This window comes from Rhinichthys klamathensis, unplaced genomic scaffold, assembly GCF_029890125.1.
Source record: "Rhinichthys klamathensis goyatoka isolate OS25496 unplaced genomic scaffold, OSU_Roscu_1.1 h1tg000231l_1, whole genome shotgun sequence".
Classification (NCBI taxonomy): Eukaryota; Metazoa; Chordata; class Actinopteri; order Cypriniformes; family Leuciscidae; genus Rhinichthys; species Rhinichthys klamathensis.
Genome location: NW_026606755.1, coordinates 544697 through 559921, shown reverse-complemented (window position 1 = coordinate 559921; position 15225 = coordinate 544697). Strand labels below are relative to the sequence as shown.

The 15225-nt window shown below is 36.9% G+C and overlaps 1 protein-coding gene across 1 annotated transcript; it reads right to left on the bottom strand.

Moving 5' to 3' along the window:
- Positions 1-1801: 1801 nt before the first annotated feature.
- Positions 1802-6323, bottom strand: LOC130099534 (macrophage mannose receptor 1-like). The gene is made up of 4 exons (XM_056265248.1): positions 6205-6323; positions 3346-3750; positions 3065-3226; positions 1802-2256 (listed from the first exon to the last, which is right to left on the bottom strand). The coding sequence occupies exons 1-4, from the start codon at positions 6248-6250 to the stop codon at positions 1883-1885; spliced, it is 987 nt and encodes a 328-aa protein (XP_056121223.1). The 5' UTR covers positions 6251-6323; the 3' UTR covers positions 1802-1882.
- Positions 6324-15225: the final 8902 nt, after the last annotated feature.

Here is a 15225-nt window from a genome sequence, read left to right as displayed (position 1 = left end):
GAGAGAAATGCACCTTTCATACGGATTACATAATCAGAAGGTATTAGCTTTCGATTCAAATTTGTTCCTTTTAAAGTGGACATTTAAAGCTTCAGTCTACAAAGGCTATATATCAGTTCTCGCGCTTCAGTTCACGGAGACCATGAAGCGCGCCTGATTGTTTTATTTTATTTTACAAAAGCACATCGTTTTCTTGTTGTTGTGAGATTACGCAAATAAAAGTAGTTGCGAATAATGTATTATTATATTCTGTATGACCAGAAATGATAGAGTATTTTAAGTTGTTTCGACTGTTGATAGGAAAATGCAAGTGTTCGCGCCCGCGCCACCGTGCCATCCAGTGCGCGCTCCACACCCAGTCCGCACACACACTTGGATATGCGTCAAAATCTTGTGTTTATTTGTGATAATCTTAGCCCTATTATTGTCCAACCTGTATTATGAATGAAATGTGACGAATTGCTTTGTTCCTTTTTTGGATAAAAGCGTCTTATATGATAAATGTTATAATAATGATGATAATTATTATTATAATTTGCGGACACGGACCCAAAACACACCGCGTATTCTAAGTCAGGTGACTGTAAATGCGCAAAACCCGTTTCCATTGCAGTTTTGCGAAATATTCCTTTTTCAAATTGCCTGAAAAACCTCCTCATGCGAGCGTAAAAACTTTATTGGGATAAACGGGAGTTTTTGCGAAATGGACGTGTTTCCATTGTGCGCATTTTCATTACGCAATTTCAATTTGCGCAATTTGAAGGGTAATGGAAACGCGGCTTGTATGATTATGCGGGCAGGGCCATATCGATGTGATTGCAAATAGCCTACGTCTTTCTTCCCAGCTCCGAAAATATAAAATCCCGGCCGGTCCATTTCCCAAATCCATTCGACTTGCCTTACACTATACTTTTGGCAAAACCTATTTCTCCTGAAATCCATGTCATGTTTTCCTATCCCTTTAGTAGCTCGTGCATCGTCAGTGAGTTAGGAAAAACCAAACAGAAGAAGAGTTAGGAGGAGCGCGGAAATTGACAGACATTTGGCACATAGGCTATCTATGAATGGTAAATATCCTGTTATCCTGTAACAGCAATTTAATCAAAATGTTTATAGTCACTATATGTTTATAGAAGAATATAAGAGAGAGAGATCACTGACGGCTTTGTTGTCAATTCAGGCCTATAATTGATGCCGATGCTGTAATCATTGTGAGTAGGCTATACGTTGGTTTGACGATCAGATGTAATAAAATTCCTTGTTGTGTTATACAATTACAAACATTCGGACTCTGACTTTTATTTTATTTTGATTAAAAAAATGTGTGCATGCGCCAACACAAAAAGTTCCACAGCTGTCCCCCCCAATGTGTGATTGACAATTTCGCCCTTGAAGCACAGACATGTGGTCCTAGAAACGTTCTATCTGAAGTCTTAAGTTAAGATCTGCCAAGTTATTTTAGGATTTTTCTCAAATAAAACTGAAGCTGAAGACTGATCAAATCTAATCCTGAACACAAACTCATCAGAAACACAATCACAACACCTAAATAGCATTGCGTCAAAATGAATCTCACACCAACTGGTGTGAGATTTGAACATAGAAACACATGCAGGGAACTATATTGAGATCTGTAGGCATATGTAATGCCATTATTGTCATCAGAAATAAGATTGAGGAAGAGAAACTTGCATCTTCAGCTCAGAAAACCACGGCTGCATGTTAGTCTTTGAGCTTCTTGTAGTGAAATAACGAATGGAAATTAATTGCATAACAAAGCATTTCAGAGATGCTCTCAGAGAGGCTCACATTGAGTATGCATTTTCACTATTTTCATTTATAGATTTTGATCTGACTGTGAGTAACAGGTAAACACACTCCTTTATTTGCTCCTGATGGTGGTCACGATCACTGCCACAGTCATGATGACGAGACCAATAGCAATGGAGGAGGAAAAGCAGATGTAGAATAAAGATACTCCTTCCTCATGATGATCTGTGTAAGTCTCACTGCGACGGTTCACCGCAGAATTAATCTCGTGCACACAGGTGAAGGAAACAGGTGAACTCACTTTCACATCAAACACACACTTTTCATTTGAATAACACAGTGGGTCCTTCAGTGTGTAGTTGTGTTCACCCTCCACTGACAGCTGGAAAGAGCTCTTAGTGAACCTCCTGCCAAATGAACACATCACTATCACATGCTCTCTGTCCTGCATCTGCCCATACACTGTGATGCTGGGCTCTGGGGCATCTGAAATAACACACACCAACATGAGTTAACATTAAAAACAGCATAAAGACTGTTTATTTTAAATACGTGTTTAATTGCATCTTTTTACTACTATGATGAATAAAGGCAAGTATCATCACTGCTACTGATGTCAATATTAGACAGATTTTGAGTACCGAATTTAGTTCTCTTTGGCCTCCTTTGCAATTAAATATAACGATTCTCTGTAAAAAAGCAAATCGTACTGTTTTCCACCCACGGTTCGGCATGCATTTGCACAACAGTTAATCTCAAATCTGACGGCGCATCTATAATATGGTTTGGTGAAAAAACAATAACAAAACAGACAGACAGGCTGCATCCGAAATCGCAATTGTGTTTTTTTATGCAAGTAAATTCCATCGAGAGAAACTTTCTAATGACTTAACTCACACAGGGAGTGTTTGCCATTCCATTGACAGGATTCACACCTTTAGTGCTTTGCCCTTAATTATGTCACTAATTTGAATCCATCATACCTATCTATCCCTGCTATGTAGAAAAAGTTTTTCCCCAAATGCAACACATTTCTCTAAACTAAATTCAATACTGTCAAAACAATGAAGGCATTATTCAAAACAGGCTTACATCACCACAAATTATCCACCTCTTTGATTCAGTTAACTTTATTAAAATAAATATTATGAATGCTTGTTTTATCTTATTTGAAATCATTGTATGTCATCTTGAGGTTGAGTTTGGTTTAGAACCACTTCTATAGAAAGTGTCTATGGTGCTCATTAAGTAATAAATAGCGATGTTTCTGTAGTGAATAGTTGTGTTGTCTTACTTATTGGGTGGCAGAAGCCCCACTCTTCCTTTTCGAAATCACTTTCTGTGGAACACCACAGCTGACCATCAGCCCTGCCATACACAGTGCACTCGGCGAACACATTTCCATCAAACTTAAAAGGGAAATAGCATGGTTTCCCATTAGGATTACTAGCCATCTCTTTAGAACATAGAGAAATGAAACAGGGAAATTAATACATATTGGATATTAATTTAACATTTTGGCAGCCATTATTATAAAGGTTTTATGGCTGTTATGTGGATGTTTGGTGGTCATACCTTGATATCCACGAGAACACAAATTTTCGTTGGTCCCATAAATCAGCCAGCGACTCCAAACACCGGATCCATTAAAAAGCATCACATTTGGCTCAACATAATCTCCATAGTTCAAGTGCAGTGGATGTCCCTTCAATACAAGCAAGGTCTCATCTTTACACTCCCAGGTTTGTCCAGGGTTAGATTCATTGCAGGGCAGAAGGATAACTTTGAACCTGTCTTCGATCTTCTCTGCCCCCAAACAGAGACTAAAAGCGAGGCTGATGATTCGTGAAGAGGAAATCCATTGGAAACGCTGAGCTGTGAAAGATGCGTCGCACGGCGCAGTCAGCACTACAGTAGCACTCGCGGCATACACACATTTGTTGTGGTCCTTGTTGTAGATAAGGAAGGAGCTGGTACTGTCTGAATATATGAAACATTATATCAGACACTGTAATAGGCAGCACATACCATTATGAGTTCAAGTTGAGAAAAATGTCTATTATTAATTAAATGTAACACGGGTGGTTTCCTGAGTAGACGCTGCTTCATAATGGAAAGAATTGGAACATGTCTTTCATGCAAAGGCTGATGTCTCAATACAATCTCAATACAAATTTTTTAGCATTTATTTGCCTCTTAAGGCCCAAGCTGATTTTTTACATGCATTTTTTTATTCTCTTTGCTATTTGGGCTTATTGGAACCTAATTAGAATAAAAACTAAGAATCATCTTTTGATATGATGTACTTTTAGAGAAAAATGATGTCCACATATGTGGACTCATGGTCCGAATTTCCATAAAACACAATAAAGTCACCTTTGTGTAATAGAATGAAAAACCCTTTATTTCTGCCTTGAACACAGCAGTTTTTTTCCTGACTGTTTTTTAATGTATTAATAACACATACACACATATTTTTTAACATGTTTTGACTATCAGAGAGTAAAAACAACATGGAAACATTGCAATATTTAAAAATGTATACGATGGTTAATAGGGAGCCAATGCAATGTTGACATAACCGGGCAATATGGTCATACTTCCTGGTTCTGGTAAGAACTCTAGTGGCTGCGTTTTGAACCAGCTGAGGTTTGTTTATTAAGCGTGCAGGGCAACCACCCAGTAGAGCATTACAATGATCTAGCCTTGATGTAATGAACTAACTGTTCCACATTTTTCATTGAAAGCACATGACGTAATTTAGATTTTTTTGTTTTAAAGTTGGTAATTGCTAGTCATCCAGTTTTTATATCAGCAATGCATTAGGTTTTTTTGTATTGGCAAGTTTTGTCGGGGCGTGAAGAAATATACAGCTGAGTATCATCAGCATAACAGTGAAAACTAATGCCATGCTTCCTAATGATATCTCCCAAGGGGAGCATGTATAGAGTGAACAGCAACAGTCCTAGTACTGAGCCTTCTGCCTTGTGGTACACCATACTGAACTTGTGATCAATAAGACATCTCTAAGGGATCATCGTTATCAGACACATCCAAATCTGTGTTATCTCCATCAATTAACCCAAAGTAGCTCCATTGCTCTTTGCACAGAAAAACGCTCTGGAAATAAAAACATGATAAAATCAAATACAAATTAATTTAATTTATGTAGGTTTGCATTATTTATTTGTTATTTGTTCCAATGGGATAATATACAAGCTAATTTACATGTGCACATTTTTACTAGCATATTACATTTTTACTAACATTTTCAACCCAACTAATTTAACTATGTACGTATGTATTTAGTGATTTAATTGTTATTTATGTCATTGGGACCATGTGCACCTTTTTAGCTGCATCAGAGCTAGCTTTTTTCCCATTTTATGTTTGTGCATGTTTACTAGCATATTAGCTGTTTCGAGGAGCTTCAGTCCATAAGTACACATACGTGTACTTCATGTTTAGCGACCTACAAAGTTGGTAGTTTTGCACTTTTTTTTCAAATTTGCATGTCATGACAAATATACAAGGCTTTTATAAATATCTAAATCAGAATAAGCCATGAAATATGACAGAACTTCTTAACTGGTCGACGTTTGTGTATGGAGCTACCACTTGAATCTTTCCTTGTGTTTGCCGCCATTTTGAATTTTGACCATAGTGTGTTATAAATTTCTGACACTACCAGATGGCAGTATAAGTACCCCCATACGTGTCCATAACACCACCAATTCAGCAGTGAACACAATTGTGGACATAAGAGCAAAAATGTGCTGTCCACGTATGTGGCCACTAAGCCCTAGGAGGTTAAATTACACATACATCATGGCCTTTGTGTATTTGTGTATTATAAGCATTATAAGAAGTGTGTGCATTCTTCCGGTGCATGTGTGAATCTATTGCACATAAGCTATTTCTGGATTCTCCTGTGCATTTGTGGATCTGTGTGCATCTATGAGAGGCATGATCATGCTTTCACTCAATGTACAGTATGTCCTCATCAACTGTATCTAAATATCTCTGGATAGACATTATTATTGTCTATCTATATTGAGTTGATAAAGTTGCATGTATGCACTGATAGATAACAGTTACAGTAACGGTTTCTGTTCAGATTTTTCAAAGTTCGTCTTCATTTTAAATAGTGCCAAAAAAAGAATGCTGGCAGTAAAATATGTAGATTAAAGTCATTAGATGATGCACCTGTCATTAAAAGGTACTCAGGGTCACATGTTTTAGATGGCATTGTAAAAAAAAAAGAAAAAAAAAAGACTTCTATTCTTGCACTTTAAAATATTTTTCAAATGAATACGGACAGAAAAATGTATAGATTAAAGTCATTAAGATAAAATATATAAAAAATCTCAAACTTAGCAACAATTCTATGGACTCCTATCTTTACAGTAGATAAATAAAATGTGATCTACTTACTGAAAACTGACCAAAGGACCAATAAAAGGACATAAAGCAGGTTCATTCTTGATGCAGTGTGGTCCAGGCAGACGAGCAAATGATGGCAGAGGTCAAATTTAAATAAGGAATATCAAATTTTAAAATATAAAATCACAATGACAAATGAATGAATCAAGTAAATATGAAAACTGAAATAGCAAAAAAAAAAAAAAAAAAATCTAAGTAATAATATCCAGAGTATTGTATCTAACAGATGAAGTTTGTGAAGATCAGAGTATAGAGAAAGAAGGGCTCAAAAGGATTGAGATATCTGCAGAATGCAAGGAGAGAAAAAGGCACAGTGTCTTCTGAATCTAAACATTTTATATTTTGTGCTTACGTAACAGGAAGGAATTGGGAAATATATTGAAATTCTTTGTGCTGCTCTTGCAACTAGGACTGCACGATATTGGAAATGACATTGCAATATTTTGTTTTTCTGAAATATATATTGCAATATCAAAAACAACTTCACCAGATGAATTGCTCTATTTGTAAAGAATTAATCGTTTTAGAATGATTGGGGGGATTTTGTAAAGGAGTGAATCTGCGTAGAAATTAATAAACAAATTACAACCATAGAATATAGCTGCGAGCAGCGATTACGGGCCCAAGCCGGTGGCACCGCAACCCCGGTGCCTTTAGTTACCTAAAGGCACCGGGGTGGCGGTACCACCGGCTTTGGCCCTTCATCGCTGCTCGCAGCTATATTTATATATATATATATATATATATATATATATATATATATATATATATATATATATATATATATAAAGCCGGTGGCACCGCCACCCTGGTGCCTTTAGGGTTATTGTGCACGACGTGCAAAAACGTAACCCTGCTTTGACTGTCGAAAAGAAGTGTGCTGTAGAGCTTGTATCAGTGTGGGCTCTGCAAAAGTGTGCATTGAGGGCACATATCAACCACAAAGTATGCGAGAGCAACCTTCTGAAAGGTCAGGTCTACATCCAGGTCTACATCTGCCGTGTGTTTACATCATAGTAGTGAAGTTTGAAGCAATCAGGTGATTTCAAAGCTTTTTGAAAGTGACAGACTTCCTGCTGCCAGTTGGTGGCGCTATAACCGGGGTGGCGGTGCCGCCGGCTTTGGCCCTTTCATCGCTGCTCGCAGCTATATTTATATATATACACACACAAACACACACACACACACACACACATATATATATATATATATATATATATATATATATATATACATAAATATATATATATTGTTTTTTTAAGAGACAAGACAGAATATTACTTGCCTGATCTGATTAGAAAAATAGTGTTTGTGTGTGTGTGTGTGTGTGTGTGTGTGTGTGTGTGTGTTTGTGTGTGTGTGTGTGTGTGTGTGTGCCGTAATTGAACAATGTAGACATAAAAACATACTCCGTCCTTTTGTTCATACAGGACATTATTCAAACTGCAAAGTGTTTACTTATATTTGTGTACACTTGCAATAAAACACAACATTGTGCTTTTGTCAAGCTATAAACTCTTGTCAAACTGTAAACTACAACTGTCACCCAACCAAAATCTCTTACACACACACACACACACACAGTTTAAAAGCAAAAAATATCAAACAATCCTATTTAAAAACAGTCTGTGGGAGCCATCTTTTGGACATTCATCATATCGCATTGGTTTTCATTTCTTGTCATCAAACAGAGCCCTAATCTGTTTATTTTTTCAGTTACACATTCTACATTGATTAAAAAAGAAAAATCAAATGTGTTTTTATTTTATACAGAAATAAATAATCTATCATTCAGATGAGAATAAAGTTAGTGTTAGTTCAAATTTTAAGGAAAACAAATATATGATCTGAAATATAGCACATTCATTTAAAATTCATTCAGGTCCAATTACCAAACATACAATCTTAATGTAATTTAAAGCAAACAATACATTTAAAATATATGGGTTGTATGACTATTTTTTAATATAAAAAGATATATATCCAAAAAGACAAGGCCTAAAGTTTAACAAGGGTTAAACTCTTATCACTGTAACAGACACAATCACACACACAATCACACACACACACACACAAGTCAAATCACTTACATTTTACATGCAATATTGACTTTTTTTCTGTTTCAGCAGCGAAAATAGTTAAACAAAGATCACAGCAGAACCATCGCGCATCTCACAGCAACGCGTTCTCATTACTGAATGATTCAGCATTTTGAACGAATCGGTTGACTCAAAGATTCAATGACCAATCAATCCATAAACATCTATCTCATTCATGAATGACTCAGTCGTTCAAACGAATGAATCAATGACTCGCTCATTAAGACGGTCGCCTGGCGACACCTAATGACGGTTTAGTGTTATGTTTAAAAGTATCATTCTTTCCAACGATTGTTAATTAACTCATATTTGAAACATAAGCTATATTTATATATATACATACATATACACACACATACACAAAAATAAAATAAAAACACATTTGAAACGTGTTTGCTTACTAAATTGTGAGCTGAACGAAAGTTGCAGCAAATATCAGCAACAGGAGTCAAATTTCATTAATCACGAGAGTGAAGAGCTGACTGAAAAGATGATGATGGAATAGGCTATTTTATGTAAAAACGCCTATTTAAGCGAATCTGTCATTGTACTCTTTTATTGTTGTGTTTTCCGTGAAAAATAATAGACTATTGAACTCACAATTCAAGCAATCGGCCCCCGAAATTGCACTAATTTTAGTGACACTAAAAAGTATGCGGCTGCACTGGCATTCATAATGGTGCGCGTCCATGGCGACGAGCGAGCAGAACAGAGCGAACGTTTAGTTAATTTCTACTTCCATAGGAATTCATTCGAGCGCCACCATTTCAATGTCTGTGCGGACGTCCATATTATACTTTCGCTTTCAAGTTAGTGTTTTTAAACCCCCCAGCGGGAGGTTTACACAATTGGTTTACACAATCACACGTTGATTAACCGGTGGGAAAATATTCCCATAGTAACATCCCTAATATATAAATATTTATAAATTCAATAGGCCTACCTGATTTTGAACACAAGAGGGCAGTATAGCACTATATATGATTTGGATTATTATTATTTTTGACTAAACAACCATTCTGGCTGTTTTTAAACTTAAAAATAATTCTTAAATTGAAAAAAAGGAATAAAATGGGTTTAGTTCTAATATTTGTATAATTTTATATAAAAATAAATGGTGTATAATTACATTTTAGAAAGATATGAGACATGCCCTGATTCTTTTTTTGACATTACTTGAATCCCTCAACCATAGCAAAACCGTTTGAGATATTCAATATCTGTTCACAATTTAGCATCTTCAATGTATTTTCATCATGTTGAAAAAGTTTGGCATGAATAAAATAAACTACTTAGGAGGAGTAGCTAAAAACTCAGAATCTGAAATCCACATTCAAACCAAAATATCTGACTTCCTGTTGGTCGTAGCTAATTACGGTAAATTAGAAAGTTGTCCGGCTCGAAGAGTACAATATACATATCGAGTTTTGTTACTGTAGATAAAACTAACCCCCCCACTTTTGTCAAAAGCATTTAGAAAGTGACACACTTCCTGCTGCCAGTTGGTGGCGCTATAACTTTGACTCACAATAGTCACATCCATGTGATCGGCCTCTTACAGCGATCACACTGCTGAAGTTTCATCAAGATCAGTTAATGTATGCAGAAGTTATAACGCACTTCTTGTTTGTTGTTTCTCGCCATAAATTCGTTTCCTCGCCACGGCCAAACCGTTCGAGATATCAAAAATCCCCTCGCAAACTTTCATCCTCAATGTCTTGACTTCATGCTGACCGAGTTTCGTGCCGTTTGTTTGAATTCTCTAGGAGGAGTATTTCACATTCCATTGCGTGTGTTTTACCAACAACCCTAAATAGCCGACTTCCTGTTGGGCTGGGGTAAAAAGTAAGAGTGTGAAGTATATATGAAACGAGGAGATCTACATGTGTACCGAGTTTCATATTATTACATGCAAGCGTGTTTGATTTATGGACCATGTTTTCGGACCCCGTTCCAGGGGGCGCTGTCGAGCCCCCCTGCCACGCCCGGGTACCATCTTCAGCCCGGCCCTGATGGCCGCGGGTTCTGACATGTGTGCAAAGTTTCAGGAGTTTTTGAGCATGTTAAGGCCTCCAAAAGTGTCCAAAAGGTAGCAGAAAAATAATAATAATAATAATAAATATAGCTGGGAGCAGCGATTACGGGCCCAAGCCGGTGGCACCGCAACCCCGGTGCCTTTAGTTACCTAAAGGCACCGGGGTGGCGGTACCACCGGCTTTGGCCCTTCATCGCTGCTCGCAGCTATATTTATATATATATATATATATATATAAAGCCGGTGGCACCGCCACCCTGGTGCCTTTAGGGTTATTGTGCACGACGTGCAAAAACGTAACCCTGCTTTGACTGTCGAAAAGAAGTGTGCTGTAGAGCTTGTATCAGTGTGGGCTCTGCAAAAGTGTGCATTGAGGGCACATATCAACCACAAAGTATGCGAGAGCAACCTTCTGAAAGGTCAGGTCTACATCCAGGTCTACATCTGCCGTGTGTTTACATCATAGTAGTGAAGTTTGAAGCAATCAGGTGATTTCAAAGCTTTTTGAAAGTGACAGACTTCCTGCTGCCAGTTGGTGGCGCTATAACCGGGGTGGCGGTGCCGCCGGCTTTGGCCCTTTCATCGCTGCTCGCAGCTATATTTATATATATACACACACAAACACACACACACACACACACACATATATATATATATATATATATATATATATATATATATATATATATATATATATATATATACATAAATATATATATATTGTTTTTTTAAGAGACAAGACAGAATATTACTTGCCTGATCTGATTAGAAAAATAGTGTTTGTGTGTGTGTGTGTGTGTGTGTGTGTGTGTGTGTGTGTGTGTGTGTGTGTGTGTGTGTGTGTTTGTGTGTGTGTGTGTGTGTGTGGCGTAATTGAACAATGTAGACATAAAAACATACTCCGTCCTTTTGTTCATACAGGACATTATTCAAACTGCAAAGTGTTTACTTATATTTGTGTACACTTGCAATAAAACACAACATTGTGCTTTTGTCAAGCTATAAACTCTTGTCAAACTGTAAACTACAACTGTCACCCAACCAAAATCTCTTACACACACACACACACACACAGTTTAAAAGCAAAAAATATCAAACAATCCTATTTAAAAACAGTCTGTGGGAGCCATCTTTTGGACATTCATCATATCGCATTGGTTTTCATTTCTTGTCATCAAACAGAGCCCTAATCTGTTTATTTTTTCAGTTACACATTCTACATTGATTAAAAAAGAAAAATCAAATGTGTTTTTATTTTATACAGAAATAAATAATCTATCATTCAGATGAGAATAAAGTTAGTGTTAGTTCAAATTTTAAGGAAAACAAATATATGATCTGAAATATAGCACATTCATTTAAAATTCATTCAGGTCCAATTACCAAACATACAATCTTAATGTAATTTAAAGCAAACAATACATTTAAAATATATGGGTTGTATGACTATTTTTTAATATAAAAAGATATATATCCAAAAAGACAAGGCCTAAAGTTTAACAAGGGTTAAACTCTTATCACTGTAACAGACACAATCACACACACAATCACACACACACACACACAAGTCAAATCACTTACATTTTACATGCAATATTGACTTTTTTTCTGTTTCAGCAGCGAAAATAGTTAAACAAAGATCACAGCAGAACCATCGCGCATCTCACAGCAACGCGTTCTCATTACTGAATGATTCAGCATTTTGAACGAATCGGTTGACTCAAAGATTCAATGACCAATCAATCCATAAACATCTATCTCATTCATGAATGACTCAGTCGTTCAAACGAATGAATCAATGACTCGCTCATTAAGACGGTCGCCTGGCGACACCTAATGACGGTTTAGTGTTATGTTTAAAAGTATCATTCTTTCCAACGATTGTTAATTAACTCATATTTGAAACATAAGCTATATTTATATATATACATACATATACACACACATACACAAAAATAAAATAAAAACACATTTGAAACGTGTTTGCTTACTAAATTGTGAGCTGAACGAAAGTTGCAGCAAATATCAGCAACAGGAGTCAAATTTCATTAATCACGAGAGTGAAGAGCTGACTGAAAAGATGATGATGGAATAGGCTATTTTATGTAAAAACGCCTATTTAAGCGAATCTGTCATTGTACTCTTTTATTGTTGTGTTTTCCGTGAAAAATAATAGACTATTGAACTCACAATTCAAGCAATCGGCCCCCGAAATTGCACTAATTTTAGTGACACTAAAAAGTATGCGGCTGCACTGGCATTCATAATGGTGCGCGTCCATGGCGACGAGCGAGCAGAACAGAGCGAACGTTTAGTTAATTTCTACTTCCATAGGAATTCATTCGAGCGCCACCATTTCAATGTCTGTGCGGACGTCCATATTATACTTTCGCTTTCAAGTTAGTGTTTTTAAACCCCCCAGCGGGAGGTTTACACAATTGGTTTACACAATCACACGTTGATTAACCGGTGGGAAAATATTCCCATAGTAACATCCCTAATATATAAATATTTATAAATTCAATAGGCCTACCTGATTTTGAACACAAGAGGGCAGTATAGCACTATATATGATTTGGATTATTATTATTTTTGACTAAACAACCATTCTGGCTGTTTTTAAACTTAAAAATAATTCTTAAATTGAAAAAAAGGAATAAAATGGGTTTAGTTCTAATATTTGTATAATTTTATATAAAAATAAATGGTGTATAATTACATTTTAGAAAGATATGAGACATGCCCTGATTCTTTTTTTGACATTACTTGAATCCCTCAACCATAGCAAAACCGTTTGAGATATTCAATATCTGTTCACAATTTAGCATCTTCAATGTATTTTCATCATGTTGAAAAAGTTTGGCATGAATAAAATAAACTACTTAGGAGGAGTAGCTAAAAACTCAGAATCTGAAATCCACATTCAAACCAAAATATCTGACTTCCTGTTGGTCGTAGCTAATTACGGTAAATTAGAAAGTTGTCCGGCTCGAAGAGTACAATATACATATCGAGTTTTGTTACTGTAGATAAAACTAACCCCCCCACTTTTGTCAAAAGCATTTAGAAAGTGACACACTTCCTGCTGCCAGTTGGTGGCGCTATAACTTTGACTCACAATAGTCACATCCATGTGATCGGCCTCTTACAGCGATCACACTGCTGAAGTTTCATCAAGATCAGTTAATGTATGCAGAAGTTATAACGCACTTCTTGTTTGTTGTTTCTCGCCATAAATTCGTTTCCTCGCCACGGCCAAACCGTTCGAGATATCAAAAATCCCCTCGCAAACTTTCATCCTCAATGTCTTGACTTCATGCTGACCGAGTTTCGTGCCGTTTGTTTGAATTCTCTAGGAGGAGTATTTCACATTCCATTGCGTGTGTTTTACCAACAACCCTAAATAGCCGACTTCCTGTTGGGCTGGGGTAAAAAGTAAGAGTGTGAAGTATATATGAAACGAGGAGATCTACATGTGTACCGAGTTTCATATTATTACATGCAAGCGTGTTTGATTTATGGACCATGTTTTCGGACCCCGTTCCAGGGGGCGCTGTCGAGCCCCCCTGCCACGCCCGGGTACCATCTTCAGCCCGGCCCTGATGGCCGCGGGTTCTGACATGTGTGCAAAGTTTCAGGAGTTTTTGAGCATGTTAAGGCCTCCAAAAGTGTCCAAAAGGTAGCAGAAAAATAATAATAATAATAATAATAATAAATATAGCTGCGAGCAGCGATTACGGGCCCAAGCCGGTGGCACCGCAACCCCGGTGCCTTTAGTTACCTAAAGGCACCGGGGTGGCGGTACCACCGGCTTTGGCCCTTCATCGCTGCTCGCAGCTATATTTATATATATATATATATATATATATATATATATATATATATATATATATATATATATATATAAAGCCGGTGGCACCGCCACCCTGGTGCCTTTAGGGTTATTGTGCACGACGTGCAAAAACGTAACCCTGCTTTGACTGTCGAAAAGAAGTGTGCTGTAGAGCTTGTATCAGTGTGGGCTCTGCAAAAGTGTGCATTGAGGGCACATATCAACCACAAAGTATGCGAGAGCAACCTTCTGAAAGGTCAGGTCTACATCCAGGTCTACATCTGCCGTGTGTTTACATCATAGTAGTGAAGTTTGAAGCAATCAGGTGATTTCAAAGCTTTTTGAAAGTGACAGAATTCCTGCTGCCAGTTGGTGGCACTATAACCGGGGTGGCGGTGCCGCCGGCTTTGGCCCTTTCATCGCTGCTCGCAGCTATATTTATATATATACACACACAAACACACACACACACACACACACATATATATATATATATATATATATATATATACATATACATAAATATATATATATTGTTTTTTTAAGAGACAAGACAGAATATTACTTGCCTGATCTGATTAGAAAAATAGTGTTTGTGTGTGTGTGTGTGTGTGTGTGTGTGTGTGTGTGTGTGTGTGTGTGTGTGTGTGTGTGTGTGTGTGTGTGTTTGTGTGTGTGTGTGTGTGTGTGTGTGGCGTAATTGAACAATGTAGACATAAAAACATACTCCGTCCTTTTGTTCATACAGGACATTATTCAAACTGCAAAGTGTTTACTTATATTTGTGTACACTTGCAATAAAACACAACATTGTGCTTTTGTCAAGCTATAAACTCTTGTCAAACTGTAAACTACAACTGTCACCCAACCAAAATCTCTTACACACACACACACAGTTTAAAAGCAAAAAATATCAAACAATCCTATTTAAAAACAGTCTGTGGGAGCCATCTTTTGGACATTCATCATATCGCATTGGTTTTCATTTCTTGTCATCAAACAGAGCCCTAATCTGTTTATTTTTTCAGTTACACATTCTACATTGA